Source organism: Alexandromys fortis, unplaced genomic scaffold (genome assembly GCF_014885135.2).
Source record: "Alexandromys fortis isolate MF-2015 unplaced genomic scaffold, M_Fortis_MF-2015_v1.1 scaffold_21, whole genome shotgun sequence".
Taxonomy (NCBI): Eukaryota; Metazoa; Chordata; class Mammalia; order Rodentia; family Cricetidae; genus Alexandromys; species Alexandromys fortis.
The window spans coordinates 13,342,187-13,361,778 of NW_026067905.1; the positions used below are offsets into that span (position 1 = coordinate 13,342,187).

Sequence of the window (19,592 nt, forward strand, 5' to 3'; positions counted from 1 at the left end):
GGCTTTCCTACAGCAATGGAAAACCCAGGCAAGGACTTTGGGGTTAAATCTCATATTTTAGTCACCTGGGACTAGTTTATTATTGCAGAAAAACAAACATCCATAAAGTTGACAGCTCCCTACTCCGCTCTGAAGTGCAGTCCTTGAAGTTGCCTGCTCACTGGCCAGCTGAGGGGTGGCTGCCTGCAGACAGCAACCTAGGGAATTCAGGTTACATTTTGACACCTGTCCACTGCAGGGCTTACAGCCCACCCAGGCTAGAGGCTGTGACAACCAAGAAACCCTATTACCGGTGGGTCAGGACATTTAGACTCAGTATGTGTGCCGGCTTTTTCCTTTTTTAAAAAATCATTTTAACATTTAATGCTCTTCAATTAAAGTGATTTCCTGGAGTGGATGCCAAGCTCCGTCTGCAATGCGCATTAGCCACTTTCCGAATCGGTAGTTAAAGGCACGAGGGATTTAAACAGCAATCCACAGTCCGTTCCGTCAAGGTTCGGCGGAATAAAGCAGATTATAAACAATAATATATGTCTTTCTCCTCTTTTTCTGGAAGGGTTCCAAACTCACAAACAGGGCTAAAGTGCTATAAACATGACCAGGACTAAGCTGTGGGCTCCACAAATGTACTCCGTGAAAGCCACAGCACCCCAGTGCCACTTTTTATCCCGTGTGCGTCTGTGTGCGCCTACTCTGAAAGAGCTTTGTATTACACAAAGTGTCCATCAAATGAACCCACCTGCTAAATATTAAAATAGAAACCAGGGCTGCGACACAAGCGAGAGACAAAAACAAGTCCTGGCTGCAGTGGGGATGACAACTGATGTGGCCGCAGAGGGCAGCCACTGAACATGGATGACTGCCTCCATGGACTGGCAGGCTCAGTCGCTGTGTTCAGGGTCAAAGGTCACTTCCCACCTAAGACACTCACACCGAATCCTAGGGCTCTTGGGAGGCGAGTGCTCACTGGAGGACAGCTTTTCCTGGTTACATCTTTTTGCAGTTGTTCAGTTGGTTGGTTTTATTGACACCGGATCTTGCTCCATTGCCCAGTTCTGGCCTTCGACATCTCGTGTGAGCCTTCCAAGCGCTGAGGCTACAGGTGTACACAGGTGCTCACAACCACAGCTTCCAGATGCTTTCTAACTTGAACTGCTAACTCAGTTCCTTGTAAGATGAGTCGATCCTGCCCCACATTCAGAGCAGTGGGGCGGCCTGAGTACACCCTGCTTCAGTGTTAGAGTCAGGAGGCTAGACACTGGTGGAGGATGGAACACTGCCCTTGAACGACCCAGGACACGCACCCCGAAATGTCAACTAACAACTTGACTCTGTGACTGTGTTAGAACAACAAAGCAAACCACAGCAGAGGAAAGTTTGAAGAACTGTGTGCATCTAGAAGTCAATGACTCCTCCATGCTGATAAGCAGTCTGCTCTGGAGGGAGGTCCATCCCCAGAACATCCCAGGGTTCTGGGGACAGATGAGACTACACAGCCTGCCCTCCTCCACCCTTCAGTGGAATGAAACACAGATCATACCTGGTGGATAATACATGTGAACTGACAAGTACAAGAAGGGATGATTCCCGTGAGTCTGTTAATCTCTATGCTTTGAACCAAACACTCTGGTGAAGAACTGTGACTGGCTAGAGAAATGCAGACAGGTGCCTGTTCAAGGCAGAGCTCAGGAGTGTCACCATACTTTTAAAGTCACATGACCACAAGACTGAAGTAAGGAATTTCTGTGTTCTCAGGGAGCCCATTGGAGAATACAAAATCCGCTAAGACACGGATAATGGAGCTTTTGAAGGTGGCTGTCTCGCTTATCCTGAAGACATGACTGAAGGAAAACTCTTGGATCTGGTATTAAAGGGGTTGGAAAATCTCTAAGATTTCAAAGAAATAAGACTCATGTATAATGTACATATTATAGTCATGAAGTTTATGTTAAAATGGGTGTTTTACTGTTCCTCGTTTCAACAGTAAACTTCGCCTCATAGACTAGATCTAGTATTTTAATTGCTATGAAAACATTTGGCCCAAATCACCTTAGGAGCTAGGATTTGAAATTTATTAATAAATATGTAAACTTAATATATTTTCATTATGAAATTGAATCTGGTAGCTACATACTTATTTAGTGTTAAGATTTGTAAAATGATTTTTTAGAAACTCAAAGTTTGATAAGATCCTTTGTGTTTCAACTTTTAAGTTGAATAAACACTTAGAAGCCTTCATGTCCAATCGATGCATGTATTTTCTTAAGCATGAAACCTTTTCTACAACAAGCTGGCTCTGCCAGTCACACATATCTTATTCATTAATTTTGGAGATGATGTTCTTCACATAGAATAATAACCTATAGCTAAGTAGTTAAACCTGGCAGGAAGCTATGAAATTCTTATTTAACAGGCGGGGTCACTGGATCGTAGGAACCTTTTAAACAGAAACTGCTGAAACATTAAAACAGGACGGAATTCCAGAGATTTTGCTTTGCCTGCTCTTCTTGTACCTGACAAGCAGAGGGGACAGCAGCATGCGACAAACTGGCTGACTCCTTGCTCTTCGATATCAGAGAGATTATTAAAAAGTTAGTTCCTGATGGCAATCCATGATTTTCTAGGAGACTTTTCTAGATATCTTAGACAGAATCCTGAGACATGTTAATTATTTTTAAAATAATTTATTTTTATTGTATGTGCACTGGTGTTTTGCCTGTATGGATGTCTGTGAGGGCGTTGGGTACCCTAGAACTGGGATTACAGACGTTGTTAGCTGCCATGTGGGTGTTGGGAATTGAACCCAGGTCCTCTGGATGAGAAGTCAGTGCTCTTAACTGCTGAGCCATCTCTCCAGCCCTGACATGTTCATTCTTAACACCCATGCCGATGGAAAGCTGAGTGCCACTGGGCTAGACTGACAGGAGGTCCGAGAAATACCTGTAGGTCGAATGGAAAGCCTGCTTTGGGGTCTAACCAGAGCAAAAGGGATTCGGGTAGATGTGTCCTTGATGGCGGCTCTCCCACCAACTCTGATGGTGGGCGAATTGACCAGCCTGTGTCTTTCACTCTTCCTGCTAACAATGCTAACAATGTCTGCCTTAGAAAACTACTGTGTAGTGGCAACAGGTTAAATGATGCTATGAAATCATTCTGAAAAACAGAATAAAGTTAAACAGACATGCTAAAATCATGCTAGATGATACGGTCGGCGGGCTCACTTCTGTACAAATCTGAGGGCAAATAATTCAGAGCTCAACTTCTTAGCCAGTGCCTCATGAAAGACTCCTAATGTGGTAGTTAGTGTGAATATATATACATACATATATTCATATCTATATGAATATGTATTATAGCTGGATTCTTGGCCAATGATTTAAAAAGAAAAACAAAATCAAACAAGGAAACAAGAACCAATGATAATTTTTGTTTGGACATTTAGCCTGGTGATAAGCATTAGCAAATGCAAGCAAGGTTCTGGCTTTCTGGCTTTAGCACCCACACTGCCATCACCAGCACCAACCTCTCCTGTCTAGCTCTTTCTAAGAGGCACAGCAATATCACACACACCATCTGGTAGAAGCACTTAAAACTACAAAACTGGGCAGCCAACCAAAGGTTCTCGTCTGTGACAGGAACCAGAAACTGTATCTTTGATGACAATGGATGGGCTTCAGGAGAGTGTAAAGCCCTCAGACTTCCACTCCGAGCACAGCACTGTTGCCAGGCAGGTGACCAGCTTTTCCAAGTGATTCGGAACTCCCTCACATTTAAGACCTACACACCAGAAGACAGGCTCAGGCAGCAGGTTAGGGGAGAGTGCTGGCCTACCTCACACAAGGCTCTGCCTTCCGGCTCTAGAACTATTTACACACACACACACACACACACACACACACACACACACACACACACACACACACACACAATTCAGCCAGGGTTCTGAGTCTAAAGTGAGTCAGACACTTTGCCTTCTTTGATATTTGTTGACATGATTTTCTTCGTATTTCTATTTTTCACCCAAACCCACTGTGACTGCATCGAGACTACAATCAGGACTTTTCAGATCAGTCGACAGAGGACAAAGTAAATGACAACCACGAATAAATACTAAATACAGAAAGACAGCAGCGGTGTTCTGATCACAAAGCTAAAAACAGCATCCTAAGGAAATAAGGCCGAGCACGTGTTCACACATAGGCACACTATGGAGGGGACGTTCAGGAGGACGATAAAAGGAAGACACTACTGAGAAAGAAGTCAGAATAGAAAGGCAGTGTGTAGTCTAGATACCAAAGGTGGTGACGTAACGTAACAAGTGTGCCTCGTCACAACCACGTGGAGTCCTCTTGCCAGCCAGATTTTAGTAGCCATTTTTAAAATGCTTATAAGCATTAGAAGTATCAAATCAAAGAGCTGAAAGCAAGGATGAGACGAAATAAACCCTAACTTGTAAACATTAAAAACAAAAAAAGTTGGTCATTTTAAAGTGCTTGCTGGGGTACGAGTAGAAGTGACTCTCCCAGGTGAGGGCTTCCTATGGCATGTTCCAGTAAGTGGTCGCTGTACACGTGATGACGTGAAGCTAAGGTGTCTTCTGATTCAGCTTGCTGGATCATATGAAACACGGTGACCATGGGAAGCCGGCTGTCTGCTTCGGCGCTGTCCTTTGTTGATGAACTGCAGCCTTTGGTAATGAACTCAGGATCTGACCGGTATGTGGCATGCTAGCATAATAATTCAATAATTTAAAGGGAATGAAAATAAACCATGACTCAGTGTTCACTGACATTTATGGATGAAATCGTCTATAGAAGACCCAGGAAAATGACCCATAGATTATTATGTCATAGTAAGGCTTTTGTAAATTTAGATATTGGAAATTAATTTTAGAATTCACCAGATTTGAAAATATTAAACTATTATATTACCCCCAAACACTTTCTATTTATTGAGACAAGGTGTGCATGTAACTCAGGCTTGCTTTGAACTTGTAATCCCGCCTCCTCAGCCTCCCCAGTGCTAGAATGATCGTCACCAACACACTCAGCCTCACTGATAACTGTTTTTACTCATGGTCTTGGATTTAAAATCTTTAAAATAAAGTATGTAAAACAAGCCACAAAGTCTGTATAGTTTTAAATGTGGCAGAACAGGGCAATAAAAAATCGTGTCTAAGAAATATTGAGCTCTATATACAAAGGGAGATAGACGGAAAAAGGTGCTCCTGGGTAGTTTCTTGCTCAGAGAACTGCTCTAGAAGGCTTAAATGAACGACTGATTTGCTAATGCCACAAAGATGAACAAAATAACGCCAATTAAAACTGCACATACTATCTTGGTCACTTTTACCGTAACCAATGTATCATTTTTATTTTTTGTTTTTTCAAGACAGGGTCGTCCTAGAATTTACTCTGTAGACCAAGCTGGTCTCAAATTTATGGAGATCCTTTTGCCTCTGCCTCCCAAGTGCTGGGATTAAAGGTGTGCACCACTATGGCCAGTTTTTTTTTTTTAAAAGATACATTTGATGAATGTGGACCACAAGAGGCTTAGGCTAAAGATAGGCTGCAACACAGCTAGGATTCAGTAAAAGGATAAAGAAAAGAGAATTACATTAACTTTTCAGTACACGCCAATGTGCATATCATTTCCAGAGGTTACTAAGAAATTATTTTAAAAGATGATTAGTCTTGGTAAATGGTTTGGTTTTGCATCTCAGATGTATGAAGCTATGAAAGCCACAAAAGAAGCAGTATTCATATGCCATATGCTGTGGAGGGGTTTGCTCCAGCATAGGCTAGCTCAGGCTAACGAAAACAGCATGTACTGCTGTGGGCTCCACTAAGCGAGGTACATGCTATTCTAACCAGCACACGCGTTAGAAAACCACCTTTTAACAGCTACGTTTGCAACACAACTAATTTCTTCTTTCATTTTTATTTATTTTTTATATAATAAGAATATCAAGGAATTCCCTAGGTTCTTAAGGTTTAAAAGGGAAATCAGAGGGAGTCAGGCTCAATAGTGGTACAATTGTTTATCTTTAAAATAAAAATTGTGGTGCACTTGCCTACTTACTATGTACTCTTCTAAAACAAAGCAGTGTTCTCCTAGTACCCGGAAACAACCCAACAGTAACGTCCAGGCAAGCAGGCAGCTCAGCAGGTAGGAGGCCAGGCCTGAGTTGTTATTTTTAGATTACCGTTGCAAAGGCCTCTATAGCTAATTTAGAGTCCCAGGGAAATTCTTTTTCTGCTTAGTGTTTAAGGAATACTGATTTAATAGATATTCTCCAGACCTGTGTCCCAATCCTCAAGTGAGGTTGCTGAGTGCTATGCTGAAATGCTAGAGGTTTTGAGCTTCCAGTTACTGTTGATCTGACATTCATAGGCCCAGGTGACAAAGTTCTGTCCTCTCCCTCTCTTGCCTTCTTTCCTTCCTTCACACTCCTCCTCTTCCCTAGATTACGCTCTCAAGTTCATTTTTACAGCACAGCCATTTTAAGCGCCTATTCAGATTAGCTGTGGAAACGCTACAGGTCCATTCGCTCCTTACTGTGCTGGGATTTCTGGAAACTTCCCTGACTGGCAGTGTGGTGCTGATCGGCACATTTTGCTTCTGCACTGAGAAAGAGAGATAGAAAGATAGAGAAGGAGCAAGCGTAGCCATGTTTAATATTGTGAAATATGATCTGTCTGCTCCTCTCCCCACCCTCTAGAGCAGTGATAAATTTCAAAGCGTGCTCGGCAGAATTGGATTCTATTATGCGCAGTACACATGTTCATCACCTAAACTGTGCTCCCCTGGAATGTATGCATGGAGAATGAATTGCTGAGACGTCAAATCCCAGTTCCTCAGAACTGATTTTATTAGCCAATGCATACCAAAGATGGGTGGTTAAGAAGTATTATTTTTGCAGTTTCTTTCATCCCGAAGTCCTACCCTATCAGACTGTGCTTTTCCAACCTCTTGATCAGGCCTTGCTAGCTCTGTGCCGCTGCAGCATCAGAGAGACTGCTTTGCAGCCCGTCACCTCTTCTGGCAGGCAGCCGTCTTGGTCTCGGAGAGTAGGGTCAGCGCCAGACTGGAGCAGCAGCTCCACAATGTCCAAAAACTCGCAGGCAGCAGCTGCAAGGGAAATTGACAAACATGAGAAGGAGTTTACAGCAAGCCAGGGAAAGCACTCCTGTGCGGCAGGAACTGTCAGGGTGGGCACAACAGCGCGCACCCTTACGGTGGCTGCGTGATCAGCCCTGCAGTGAGAACAAGTCTTAAGAAAACCACGTCTTTTTCCTTGCGCAGAAACATACAAGCATATTTGTAAAATTGTGAGGCTCTGACCCGACTGCAGGGACAAAACGAAAGCAAAGAATGCAGTGGTTAAGTGTTTTATGTTGATGTACATTTTCAGATAATGGTTAAATGTTCTGCATCAAAGAAAAGATTCTGCTTTATCTTTAAAGGGGGACTATGTAGATATAACTAAATTTACATATGAAAGAAAATCTGGTCTAGTAATTAGATCATCAATCACTACGTGAAATCTTGGGTGGGGGTTTGTATGTTCACATGTATGGGCAGGTGTGTTCGCCTGTGTGTGAGTGCATAGAGATCAGAGGTCAGTGTCAAGTGACCTCCATTGCTCCCCACAGGGCCTCTTACTCTCTCAAGCTGGGTGGCCAGCAAGAGCCTGGGATGCTGCTGTCTCCATCCCCCAGAGCTGGGGTTACAGAGGGGCAGCCTGGCTTGTGTGTGAGATGGACTCTGGACTCATTTCCTTGTGATTACGCAGTAGCAGTTATTTTACCACTGAGCCATCTTAGCCACCCGGATCCCAAAGTCTTAAAAGGAGAGAAGGGCTTTACTGGGTCACCAGGTCTAAGGCACAGGAGAGGAGACCGTCAAGACTTGTGATGAAGATGACATTGGTACTGTCCCAGGACAAACTGACCAAAGGATCAGAGCAGAGAGCTGTCTATCTTCCGCATATACACAGAAAACGGATTGATGACAAAGGCAGTATTACAATCAAGGAGGAAACAGAGATCCAACAATCGGATGGGGCTGAGAGTTGAAGGCAAAACAGGCATTGCACACAAAATGAAGCAAACAGCAGCTCACAAAGGTGAACGCCCGCACCAGCACTCACCTATAAATAAGAATGAATACAGACTCAACTGACAGTGTTAGGAGGAGGAGGCCTGGTGCAAGCGAAGCCTGAGCATACGCCCTGGAGCAGCAGTCACTCTGGACACTGACTTGTCATCACAGGCTATCCTTGAACAGCCCCCCCACGCCCCGCCCTCCCTCCGCCCCACCCCCATCCAGTGAAGGATCCACTTCTAGTGATCATAGGTGGAGAGTTTGCATTTGGAGAATGTAGAGATGAGCAGTGTTCCTGGTGGGCATCAAATGCGGATGACTCAAATGTTCACAGCAGCAACATGTCAAAAGAGAACACTGCTCACAGAAGGGAAATCCCATGCAATAGTGAAAACTAAGGAACTCCAACTTCACACAACATGGGTTTATCTCAAACGCACAATGCTGAATAATAATATCAAAAAAAGCAAAGCAGAATACAATATAGCAAAGCCGGGCTGTGGTGGCGCACACTAATCCCAGCACTTGGGAGGCAGAAGCAGGAGGATCTCTGTGAGTTCGAGGCCAGCCTGGTCTACAAGAACTAGTTCTAGGACAGGCTCCAAAGCTACAGAGAAACCCTGTTTTGAAAAACCAAAAACAAACAAACAAATAAATAACTAAAAAAAATACAATAGGATTCTAAAACACTTAAAAACAGACGAAATTAAACATTCCTTAGACGTACAAATATGTAGTGAAACTATAAAAGAAAGCATTCATATCAAATTTGTAATAAAATTGGGCACACACCTATGATCCAGCACATTTAGTAGAACTCAACACCAGATGTGATGGAGGTCTGGATTTACTCAGGGTGTTTTAAGCTACCAAATCAATTTCTCATGGACATAGGACCACTGAAATTTCTTTTCTTTTGAGAAAGAGAACTTTGATAATATCTTTCAAGAAATCTTTCCATTTCCTGTGGGCTATCTAATTTACTGGGTGAAAGCTGTTCATGTTTCCTCGTTTGCTTTACAATACAATGTGAGACAGTGGTCACTGCCTCATTCCTGAAATTGGGAATTTACCTTTCCTTGCACGTGTGTGGTGTGCATGAGGTGTGGGTGCAGATGCCCGTGCAGGCGTATGAAGAGGCCGGAGCAGGACACTGGCGCCTTCCTTTAGCATCTCACTAAATCTGAGCTTGTTTATTCAACTTGGCCACTGGCTAGCAAATCCTAGGAACCGCCAGCCTCCGCCTTGTCAGCAGACATTCCAGGAGTGAGCCATTGTGTCAGACATACATGGGTGCTGGAGAGAACTCGGGTCCTCATGCTTCCCAAGCCTGCCCTTTACTGTCTGAGCCATCTCCTCAACCCCATGAATTTGGGTATTTTCCAGATATATGTCTGTTATTGATTTCTAATATAGCTCTGTGGTGGTCAGAAGGCAAAACTTGCATGATTTCTACTGTCATGTGTGTGTGTGTTTCTAATTGGCCCAGATCATGGAACATGGTGAATGATCCTTGTGTACAGTATATACTATTTATTAAGTGAATGTTCTGCAGATATTAAGTAAATGAAACTTGAAAATACTGTTCAGATCATCCATGTCCTAGTTGTTCTATCAATTACTGACTTATTGTCTGGCAAATGTTATTTTCTCTTGTGCTGTTTTGTCTCACGATTCTTGACTGAATGCAGAAAACTATGTGACGAGGACAACAGAGGCTCAAGTCACACTACGTGTCCAGAACTGGGCACGCTCCTCTTGTCAGGCCCCTGACGTGGGTCAAATTATTAATTGGGTTGGGCTTGGCTCTGTTACTGCTAGACACAACTCAGCACACTAGTCTTTAAATTTCCCTGGTGACAAGGGGCTGCTCACACTCTTGTGCAGTCTGGGTACCAGACAGTTTCTTCTCAAGTTTCCTCCACCGCCAGTTTTGGTATTCTCCGCCTGTCTGAACCACAGAAGCGGCCTCTTCGGGCTCTTACCTCTCCCCTCTTCTCAAGCTGTAGACTCCTAACGACTACTTGTTACTCAGGTGGAGGCTTATGGTAGAATGAGATGGGAGTTCTTTGTCCCTTTGAGCTGGTTTCAGTCCTTGATTGGCCTTCAGGGGTGATGATTTCTGTGTTTTCCTCAATTGTCAAGTCAGCCAAACAGTGCGCGCGCGCGCGCGCGTGTGTGTGTGTGTGTGTGTGTGTGTGTGTGTGTGTAAGCTTGCTGTCCTGCTCGAGTGCTATTAGTAATTAGAGCCTCAGTACCTTCACTCCCAGGCCAGTGATTCCAGCTTAGAGCTGTCTGACTTTATACTATGAAGCAGTAAGAACTATTGGCAAAAGTCAGGTTATGATAGGCTATAAACTGGTGTAGCTCTGGTGTCTTTTTACATTTTTGCTTGGGAGCCTCATCTTTTTATGGCTGAACCATCTCTCCAGCCCTCTGATGGCTTCTTACATTTCCTATCCTAATTGCTTAGTCACCAAACTTGTCCATAACCAGAGAGAACCTGGTTCTAAATGAACCATTGTGGAGGATGGGCATTTTCTGAGCTACTACCGGGAACCCTATCTCACAGCCTTCAGTGGCATGGGCTCTCTTGCACAGGAAAGCAGCATTTGATGGATGGATGGAGAACAGGAGAAAAGGTAGAAAGAAGCAAGAATCACCTGCTCCATGCCTAGAGCAGCTGCTGCCTGGTGACATAATGCATGGGTAGACCCCGGGGAGGAACTGCACCAACAGGGAGGAAGGCAGAGGCAGGACTATCTCTGCCACGGCCCAAGGTCATAGGAAGTGTTTAAAATTAGAACACTTCTTTCAGAATCTCCCCCACCATTTTGTTTTGTGATGCTGGGGCCTCATGCATTCTAAGCACGGACTTTACCACTGAGCCATATGACCAGGCCACCTACTGACACTGAGAATTTATTTAAAACTGCCCCTCCAATCTGAATTTCTGCAGTTAACCACAAATAACCGTATAGCCACTTAGGCTGAAATGCAGACAGTCTCATAAAACGGAAGCGAGTAAAAGACGCACTGCCTGGGGTCAAGCAGCTGTGAGGACACATGTACTCCAAACAACAGCCACTCAGCAGCTGTATCACCAGCAGCAGCCTCAACCCTGGTGAGGCGTACTTGGCGACCTTTTGAAGAGTGTCTGTTAGAAACTGCACATATAAACCCATAATTCAGGACAGCCGTCGTGATCTAACACTCGTTCTTCTAACCCAACCCTTAAGCAAGAGGATGGGGCTGAGGAGATGAGTGCTGAAGATGCAGAACGTGGCCTCTTTGTGTGCGCTGTCCCATGAAGTAAGCTCTCCAGCAGTGAAGTATGGGATACTCAGGTTCCAACTCAGGAGCAGTTTAAAGAATTTCATTCCATAGCTGGTTGACTACAGCCTGCGCTGACTGTCTCCTAGCATGACTGATCTCAGTGAGGTTTAACTGACAATATCTCAGAGCAGGGCTGTGCTACATGTACATATATAAAGAGCTTTATTAACAAGCACCGAGGTTCATACAAAGACGGACCCACGTGGAAGCACAGATAAGCAGGGTGGTGTAGCAGAGCGAAAGAGACAGACTGGCGTAAATGATGGGATCCTGCCTATAAAGCTACACAAGTGAGTTTTATCCTCATCTGAAGAGGTATGTGGGGGGCACGCTGGTACCTGGGAGAGACCGGCTCATACAGGTGCCCAACACTTTGCTGTTGAAGAAAAGGATCTGGATCTCCGATCATAAGCTTGCCTTTTTTTTTTTTTTTAACAGTATCCTCTCCAGTGCATGCTTTTTTCTATGTATGTATGTATGTATGTATGTATGTATGTATGTATGCATGCATATATGTGTGTGTGTTGTATCCTTTCCAACCAGCATTGTGCTGAGAAGTTAGAATTTTCTCAGAATTCATCTCCCTGCCTTTGGCATCTTTGGTGAGTCACAGGTCACAAGCAGAATGTGTAATCTTCTCATTCTCTCAAAACAAAGGCAACGAGAACAAGAAAGGAAAGAAGGCAAGAGCGCGGAGGGGACCAGTGCTAACTAACACACACCAAATTAGCGAGGGTCATACTGGTGCCCACGGTGCCCAGGGAAACACAAAATAGTCGGAAGCCTATCTTGGAAAAGCCTGAGCCAGTCTGCAGGGACCAGCACCGTTGCTGGATTTATGGCACCCTGGGCACCTCTATTTGTCAAGTGCCACACAGGCAGCCCTGACACTGGCACAGGTGAAGATGGATTTTCATTCAGAGCAGTGAGCCTTCTGACTCCATTAATCCTCGGGGTTTTGATGATGAATTTCCTTCTTTTTTATTTTATTTATTTTCACTCTAATGCCCTCCTCCCACTGCCCTGTAACAGTGTGGAAGGAACACAACAGATGGCGCTTGCTGTGGAAGCCTGAGGGCTCATGAGGATACAAAGCCGGCCCACTCTGCAATCACATGACCACACGTGCAAGGAAAAGCCTTGATTTCCCCTGGGAGACACAGATGCAATGATATTAGTATTCCCAGTGGAGGAAGAGGAGGGCAGAGCTAACAGGCCATTTATAAGGAAGACCACACTTACTGCGATATACTCCAGCAAGGGACATGTTTAATCACAAAATAACAAGAGGACCAGTGTCTGAAGACTCAGAATACTCACGCAAAATGTGGGGAAATAAGGGTTTTAATGTGTTTCCACACAAAGACCATTTAAGACAAACTAGTAAGGACAGACAGTAGCACAATAGTGGCCTCTAGTTAACCTGCGATTGGCTCTGACCCAGTTTTAATCGGAAGAAGCCAGGATTTACAACCTGCTTAAGGATGGAGTTTGACAACTGCTATAATCAGAAGAGCTGTCAACACAAGGACAGCTGTCAAGCTCAACCATAATTCATAAAAAGTAATAGCTAAGCCCCCAAAGACCTCCCCAATACTGTCTGCACTCACTGTATTTAACCATACTTACAGTTTAATGAAAATCCAAAGAATAGATTAACATCCTAAAATCAAATCAAACCAGTAGCCACCGGCACCCACCAAATAAAAAGGATTAAGTAACAGTAAATGACTAAATGAATAAAATATGCTCAACAGACTCCTAGGCATGTAATAGGTGCTTGATAAATGATCATTATTACTATTATTACATATAAGACTATTTTAAAAAGTGCCACAATCCCGGTAAACTAGTAAAGAAATACAACTGAATTACTCTAAAAGTGATTATTAATTCAAAAATATTAATTTTCACAAAACATTCCCAAGTTGTTTGAACATTTTAGTTTTATATATTTGTAACACCAAAACCTGTGACTAATGATATTATTTTGGTGTTTAATTATTTTGATTATAACATATATGGTTATTTGCTCGATTTTTTTCCAAAGTGTCTCAGTAGATCAATTCAGGAGGATTCCTGAGTTAAGGATAGTTTTATTCCTATCCCAGTGAACAGAAAGACTGTAAATGCGTCCAGGACATCAGCGTCATATGTGTTTACTCAAGCACAGTCATGGAGACGGCTCTGCCTCACCCACCAGGGAGAAGGGGTTTCCCCATTCTCATTATTCCTATAAAAGGTTACTTTCCATGCTGGATGTGACGCTGCATGCTTAGTAATATAATGTAAAGTACCTGTCGTCCTAGTACTTTGGCAGGGCAGGAGTTTTATAAATTTGAAGCCAGCCTGGGCTACATAGCAAGCTTCAGGATAGTCCTGGCTATACAGTGAGATCTTGTTTCAAAAATGAAAACAACACCGTCTCTTAAATTATCTTTCACAAAATAACGTGCATTCCATCTGGCACTGCAGTGTGTGCAGTATTAGGACACAGGAGTGGATGTGGAATCTGACAACCAATACAGTGCTTTATTCTCTGCAGCCTGGACTGCTGGAGAGGTCATAGCACACCCTTGGCCATCAGATTTTCACCTGCAAGTGGGGTAAGCAATATCTAAGCTTGGGTATTTGCTGGAAAGACGAGAAAACAGAAAGGACAACACTACTACCTTATGTCTAAGTGTGTGCGTAAGCTTTAGTAGGTTACAAAATACATACAAAAGAATATCAGTCATATGTTTTCTTAAGATGAATCTCTCTGTGTAACCTGATGTATTATATCTCATCAGTATCAGAACCCCAGAAGCATCCCTCCCAGTTTTACAAAGCGTCTTCTGCCAAATTAATTGTCCTCTTGTCCCTTGATGCCGGAGACAAGTCTCCCCACTTTTGAGTTTCATATATGGGACGTACACTGCATGTACTCTTGGGTTCAGTGTGTGGAGCTCAAGGTGTTAGAGTTCCCAGCTGTGTTCATGTGGCTCATTTTCACTGCTGCACAGCATCCCGCGGAGAAAACACCTGAGACTGCCAACACTATGCTGTGGAATTCCCAAGCTGAAGAGTTTAGCGCTTTACCAACTGAGGAATTATCAGTAAATAATCTTTCTGTTGTTTGCTTGTTTTGAGACAGGGTTTCTCTATGTAGCCCTGGCTGTCCCGGAACTCAGTATATAGAAAAGGCTGTTCTCAAACTCACAGAGATCTTCTTACCTCTGCCTCTTGAGTTCTGGGATTAAAGGCACACAGCACCACACCCTGCCAGTTAACAGTCTTATATATTGATTCTCCTAAAATCTTTCTTGGAACACCTATTAGAAATTTCTCATTTCCTCTTTAGAAAAATTGCTGGACAAGGGAGGCACATGCCTTTAATCTCAGCACTCAGGAGGCAGAGATGGGTGGACTTTTGAATTCGAGGTCACCCTGGTCTAAAGTGTGTGTTCCAGGGCAGCCAGAGATACAGAGAGAAACCCTGTCTTGAAAAAACAGCAATCATCATCATCATCAACAACAACAGCAACAAAATTGGTGGTAGAGGGAACTGGAGAGACAGCTCAATGGTTAGGATCACTGGCAACTCTTCCAGAGACCCGGGATTCAATTTCCAGCACCCGTGCCAGGTGACTCACAACCATTTGTAACTCCAGTTCCAGCGAATCTGACACCCTCTTCTGGTCTCAGCGGGCAGATGCACACACATGGTGCACATATGTACACGCAGGCAAAACACTCATGTACATAAGATAAAAATAAGTCTAGAAGGGGGTTGGGACAGAGAGAATACGAATATTAGAGACCAAAGTATGGACAAGTGCTCTACCACTGAGCCGCATTCCTGGCTTTCTACTAGACTCTAGGCCCTATCTAATTTTCCATCTTTCCCTTCCAGTCCTGCCTTTTCTGTGACGTCTTACAAACATTTTCAACACACTATCTTTTCTTTCTTTCATTACTGTGCTAACTACATACTTTAACCTAACCGTTGCACAATTTCTGTATTTTGGAATTATTATTTGCACTCGAGTTGACTTCCTTTTATACTTGCCTGTTCATTTTCGGTGAAACTCGTTCTTGTGCTTTTGATTGCCTGACTCTACAAATCTGAAGTCCTTTAAAATGTAATCCTGGTTTGGTGAGATGGCTCGGCGGGTAAAGACACTAGCCACCAAGACTGGCAACTTGAGTTTGGTCCTCAAGATCCACATGGTGGAGGAAGTGAATCAATTGTTCAAGCTGTCCTCCCCATGTGTGCTGGCATGTGCATTCCCCTTCTCCAATAAATAACCAGGGTAGAAAGGGAGAGGGGCAGAAGGGAGGAAAGCGGAGAAAAATGTATACAGCAATAAAAACAATAAAAGAAAAACAACTAACGTGAAAAATTTGAGTTCTGTTGTTTACTACATCCACTGATGTGCATGTAGTTGTTGTCTGTAATATTAGATTGTGGGTTTATTCTCTTCTAAGGAACTTCAGTGTGCTGGACTGAAAATGTGTTATTAGGGAAAGTTTAGCATTTAGGGACAGGAAGACAGTTCAGTCAGTAAAGTACGTCCTGCACAAGCAAGGGGACCTGAGTTCAGAGCCCCTACATCTACGCAAGGAAGCTGGGTGCAGTGTGTGCCTGCAATCCCAGTGCAGGGAAGTGGACACAGAGGACCTCAGCTGGCTCTAGTGGAACTGGCTCAGGAAGGACCTTACATCAAAAATACAAGATAGTGAGGTGGAGGAAGACAGCTAACATCGGTTTCTGGCCTCCATGTACACCTGTACACACACACACACACACACACACACTGTACAACTGTAAAATACTGTACACCTGTACACAGCTGTATGCACACATTGTGCAGCTATGTAGACACACTGTATAGTTGTAGACATACTGCACTCCTGTAATACAATGCACACACACACTGTACAGCTGTACACATATACCAGACACCTGTAGACATACTGTACACTTTTTACACATACTGTATGTTGTTGAATAATCTTTTTGAACACTGTGAAGGTTTGTCACTTGGATTGGTTTGATAAAAAGCTGAATGGCCAATAGCTAGGCAGGATTTCGGGGCAGAGGGAACACTGGGAAGAAGGGTGGAGTTGCGAGGAAAGACCATGAGACGGAGAACAAGCAGGATGGGAAGTAGATGAGATAAACGAGCCTTGGGGCAGACACAGATGAATAGAAATGGGCTAATTTAAGTTATTAGAGCTAGCTAAAAACAAGTCTAAGCTATCAGCCAAGTTTTCTTAATAACCATGTGGTTATTTGGGAGCTAGCTGGCAGGACAGAAGAAGACTCTACAAATGGTGTCCAATGTATACCCACATAAGACCTGAGAAGGCTTAAAAAAAGGTTTCAAACACAAAATCAGAGCCAAATGCGGCGTATCCTAGCCTCACAGTCTCTCGTGCAGGATAGAGTACAAAGCCGTGTCCAGCTGCTGCCTGTGGGCTTGAGCCACCAGCATGCCATGAGCCTCGCTGCATGGCCATTTAAGTTTTTACTAATGTAGACAGAAAAGGTTATATATATACAAACAGTAAGCTGCTAGGGAAACTCCTTCAGCCAATGAGATGCAGGACCAGGTTGGGCGTGGCCTTGGGTACCAAAGTGCCTTTTGCTTGCTTACTCTCTCTTGGCTGCTGGATTTAGTTCCTGTTTCCCGTTCATGCAGGACTGTGATCTGTGAGTCTGCCCCCTAAATAAAGAACCTTTTATTATACTCAATTCTGAGCTAGTGTGGGACTACTCTATTCGTGTTCACCTACAGATTCAGACGGAAAAAACTTCTAAACAATTACAATGTGTTTAACAATGTGTGTAGGCTTAAGAAAAATAAGAGAAAAAGAGTATAGACAGTCATAAAAATAGTTTAAAAATAATAAAGTCTCTAAAGAGAGAAGTAAAGTAAAAGAATAAATTGCGTAGAGATGAGAAATATACAGGGAGTCTGGATGCTATATGGTGCTGTATTGATTTTAAATTTTTTGAATGCTGATGAGTAAACAGTAGCTACTGAGAGACACTGGATTATAAAAACTACTAAATTCAAAATGGAAGTAAAATGTGTTATGTTGGGGAAGAGGTTATGCCTTTATTTCCAAAGAAAACAAAGGGCTGTGGATTCATTCAATTGATAGAGATCAGATTTGATGGGGAGACCCCCTGAAAATCCTAGGTACAGACGTAAAAAATAAACCTAGAAAACTACAAGACAGGTGACAGATATTTCACCTGCTCAAGCATAAAATGAACAAAAAACATCTTTCACTGACTTGTGCATACCACATAGTCCATACCTGTGTTACCTTTGAAAGTTTGTGTGTCTTCAGAACAAGGGGACCAGACATCACTGAAAGTGGGTGGCCAGGTGATCCAGCCTCTCTGAATGCTTTTGTTGCAGTTTCCTCAAAGTTCTGCATCCAGAACAGCTTCAAGACTGAGATTGTCCAGCCTCATAGGTGGCTTCAGCCAGAACATTAGATAAGCCTTGTATTATCCCATCACACTTAGATTGGGGAACAGCTAGCTCCCCCAGAACTTGATCACTATCTTAAACTTTTTCAGGGTCCCTCAAAGATTTCAGCACCCCCAGACAACAGGAAGCAGTCTAGAGAACACAATGCCCACATTTCCAAGAGACAGGGTAGACAGTTTTTTGATTATTCAGTGGGTTATGGATGTTTGTCATTGTTTAGGGGCGGTTAGTTACAAGTTGTTGGTCATGATAAGGAAAAAAGCTGAACAAAGGAGATTAGATTTAGGGATCTCATTCTAAAAAGAAAAAAAAGAGGGGACAAAGAAAGGATAGAATAAAAGGGTAGATTATTGTATCTATCTTTCAAACTAAAAAAAACTACTAGTCTCAAATATTTTGTATCATATGAATTTTGATATATTGATTCAAATTTAAGTTATTTTTGCTATACTGAATGTATGTTTCTACTCTTTCTCAGGGTACTGTTCTTATGCAGCTCATTTAAAATGTAATGTATAATTAAGAAATACAGGTTAGTAGTTATCTATAATAGTCAAACTTGTAGTCAGATTAGGTATGTTTTCAAGGTTAAACAGATATATTTAGATATATGATCTTCAAATATTTCAAAGATCTATAGAATATGGGATTTAAGAGGCTTAATAACCCGAGGCTTTTCATGACAATGAGACATGTCTGCTCCTGGCAGCAGAAATCTATTTCAGAGATGATGAACACTAAGGAAACTCCATAGAGAATTTGCTTTTACTGTGGCAAGGTTAGCCACTGGGCCAAAATAAATAAATAAATAAAAATAAATAAATAAATAAAAATGTCCTTGCTTCACCTGCTGACCTTATGCTGTACAAACTGGACAAGCAAAACACACAGGAAAGTGACTACTGAACTTTGCCAAAACAAGGCATGACAGTCTTTCAAAATTCCTGCTTCTCAGAAGAGTCTGCCAGATATTCTAGGCCTGTAGGCCAAAGATTGGATGCCCCAATGTTGCAGATGAACCTTGGGTAACTGTCCAGCTAGCCAAATATCTGTCATTTCTAGGTTTGGAAATGGTTTCCACTGTACTTTCTATTCACTCAGGTATTATATTCTTCTGGGGTCTTTGATGGAGTTGAAGACTCGGTAGTTATAGCTGCAGTTTCCTTAGTTATGATAGAAGATAAATTAGGTACAGAACTTTGGACTAATCAAGATGGAATAAGTAATGGAGTACTTTCTCCAAATATTCCCAATACAAATGGATTGGACACTGTACCAGATTCTTACCTGATAACTGACTTATACCTTTATTTAGACAAAAAGGGGATAATCTTTTGTACACTATGAAGATTTGCCACTCAGATAGGCTTAATAAAAAGCTGAATGACCAATAGCTGGGCAGGACTTTCATGGCAGAGAGAATATTGGGGCTGGCTAAAAACAACCAAGCTATTGGTTGAACTTTTTTAGTATGTCGCAAAAAAAAGTCTCCATGTCCTGGCTGGCAGGACAGAAAAAGACCATCTACAACTACATCTGCACATACACACACTGTATACCTCTACACACACACACTGTAACCTGTGGATTACTTTATTGATGTGGGAGTGATTTCTTATTAATAAAGAACTGCCTAGGCCCCTTGATAGGCCAACACTT

General features: G+C 42.8%; 1 protein-coding gene across 1 annotated transcript in view; it reads right to left on the bottom strand.

Moving 5' to 3' along the window:
* Window positions 1–6,847: 6,847 nt before the first annotated feature.
* Acbd6 (acyl-CoA binding domain containing 6) overlaps window positions 6,848–19,592 on the bottom strand; it is a 146,324-nt gene continuing 133,579 nt past the window's right edge. Inside the window, exon 8 of the mRNA XM_050135160.1 lies at window positions 6,848–7,131. Coding sequence (XP_049991117.1) covers window positions 6,977–7,131 — 155 coding nt within the window. The 3' untranslated portion in view covers window positions 6,848–6,976. The remainder of the gene's footprint in view (window positions 7,132–19,592) is intronic.